Source organism: Fusarium phalaenopsidis, assembly GCF_050370095.1.
Source record: "Fusarium phalaenopsidis strain FUZ10S chromosome Unknown contig_32292, whole genome shotgun sequence".
NCBI classification, from domain to species: domain Eukaryota; kingdom Fungi; phylum Ascomycota; class Sordariomycetes; order Hypocreales; family Nectriaceae; genus Fusarium; species Fusarium phalaenopsidis.
Genome location: NW_028145410.1, coordinates 2470218 through 2471497, shown reverse-complemented (window position 1 = coordinate 2471497; position 1280 = coordinate 2470218). Strand labels below are relative to the sequence as shown.

Genomic DNA, 1280 nt, shown 5'->3' with positions numbered 1-1280 from the left:
CTAGTGCTCAACTGATTGTGTATATCGACCGACTGCGAGGCTGCCGACGAAGACGCCAGCCAGGACCGAGAGGAAGTAGCCGACATTCATGGTCATGACGGCCAACATACTGCGCATCTGTTAGCTTCTGGTACCGGTAGAACGAAGAGCAGAAAACGTACAGAAGATATCCAATTCCGACAATGACCGTGTCGAGGCATGCTCGGACAGGGTCAACGCTGAACCGCCACGGCCTCGCAGCGGCTCGCTTCCTCTCCACGACCACCACCGTCTCCTCGACGCCATTCTCAGTCAGTGTCATGCGGCGGGCATCCGGCCCCGAGGCGATCTGCTCTGCCAGCGGGAGCTTTCCGTTTACGGCGACGTATCGACGCGCAGCCTCACGGTCCAGCCAGCGAGCTTCTTGCACGGCCTTGAAGGCGACGAGGCAACGGGCGATGATGGCGAGTATGGCTAGGAAGATGCAGGTGCCGGCGTAGGCTCCGGCGCTTTCGGGCGTCCAAGAGTCCGAGTAGAGAGGGGTTTGTCTCTGGGTTTGGAAGACCATGGCCATGATGGAGCTGGAGCTAGAACCGTGCGACGAGGAGGAGGTGTTGGAGGAGTCGGCGTCCATGCCGGGCATGTCGTGACGGGGAACGAAGGACATGTTGGATATCTTTTTCGTGTTGTTTTGGTCGGATTGATCAAGTGTAGAAGGTCGATAGTGATTGACAGCACTGTCAGTGATTCAGTGATAATAATGGAGTCTGCTGAATGGCAGAATGAGCAATTGGACGTGAGGTTGATGCTGATGCCCGCTGATGCTGTCACGACAAGAGGATGTGGAGGAGTAAAGATGGCGGCCGTTGTGGCATTCTCAATCGAGAAAAGAGCGACACTAAGAGCCTCAAAAATAGACCGAGACAATCGCTATCGTAGCTGACCAAGCAAAAATTGCTCCAATTCCTCACGATTAACTTGTGTTGAATGGATGCCGAGATAGTCATTTCTTGCTCAAACAGACTCGGTCGTCGCAGAGTTGAGCACTTAATCGCTGCTAACAAAGGTACCGGTACCTTGTGAGGTACATTCCCCCCTCCACCACTCACGACTTCAACTAGCGTCTTGGACCGCGATCCATCGACAACTCGAAATTGGCAAGTGATCGTCAAAGATACTACGAGCAATTATCTATGAATTTTTGATAATCACAATTCAACTCTTGACATCTAGCGTATCTCGGCATGCCTATCTCCTGGGTGCTTCGCATCTGCAAGCTCTGGAGGATCTGAACTCATCAA

General features: G+C 53.1%; 1 protein-coding gene across 1 annotated transcript; it reads right to left on the bottom strand.

Moving 5' to 3' along the window:
* LRP88_05044 (Ctr copper transporter family-domain-containing protein) lies at nt 1-622 on the bottom strand (the record flags this gene model as incomplete). The annotated part of the gene is made up of 2 exons (XM_083241608.1): nt 1-109; nt 162-622. The coding sequence occupies 2 exons, from the start codon at nt 620-622 to the stop codon at nt 1-3; spliced, it is 570 nt and encodes a 189-aa protein (XP_083102756.1).
* Nucleotides 623-1280: the final 658 nt, after the last annotated feature.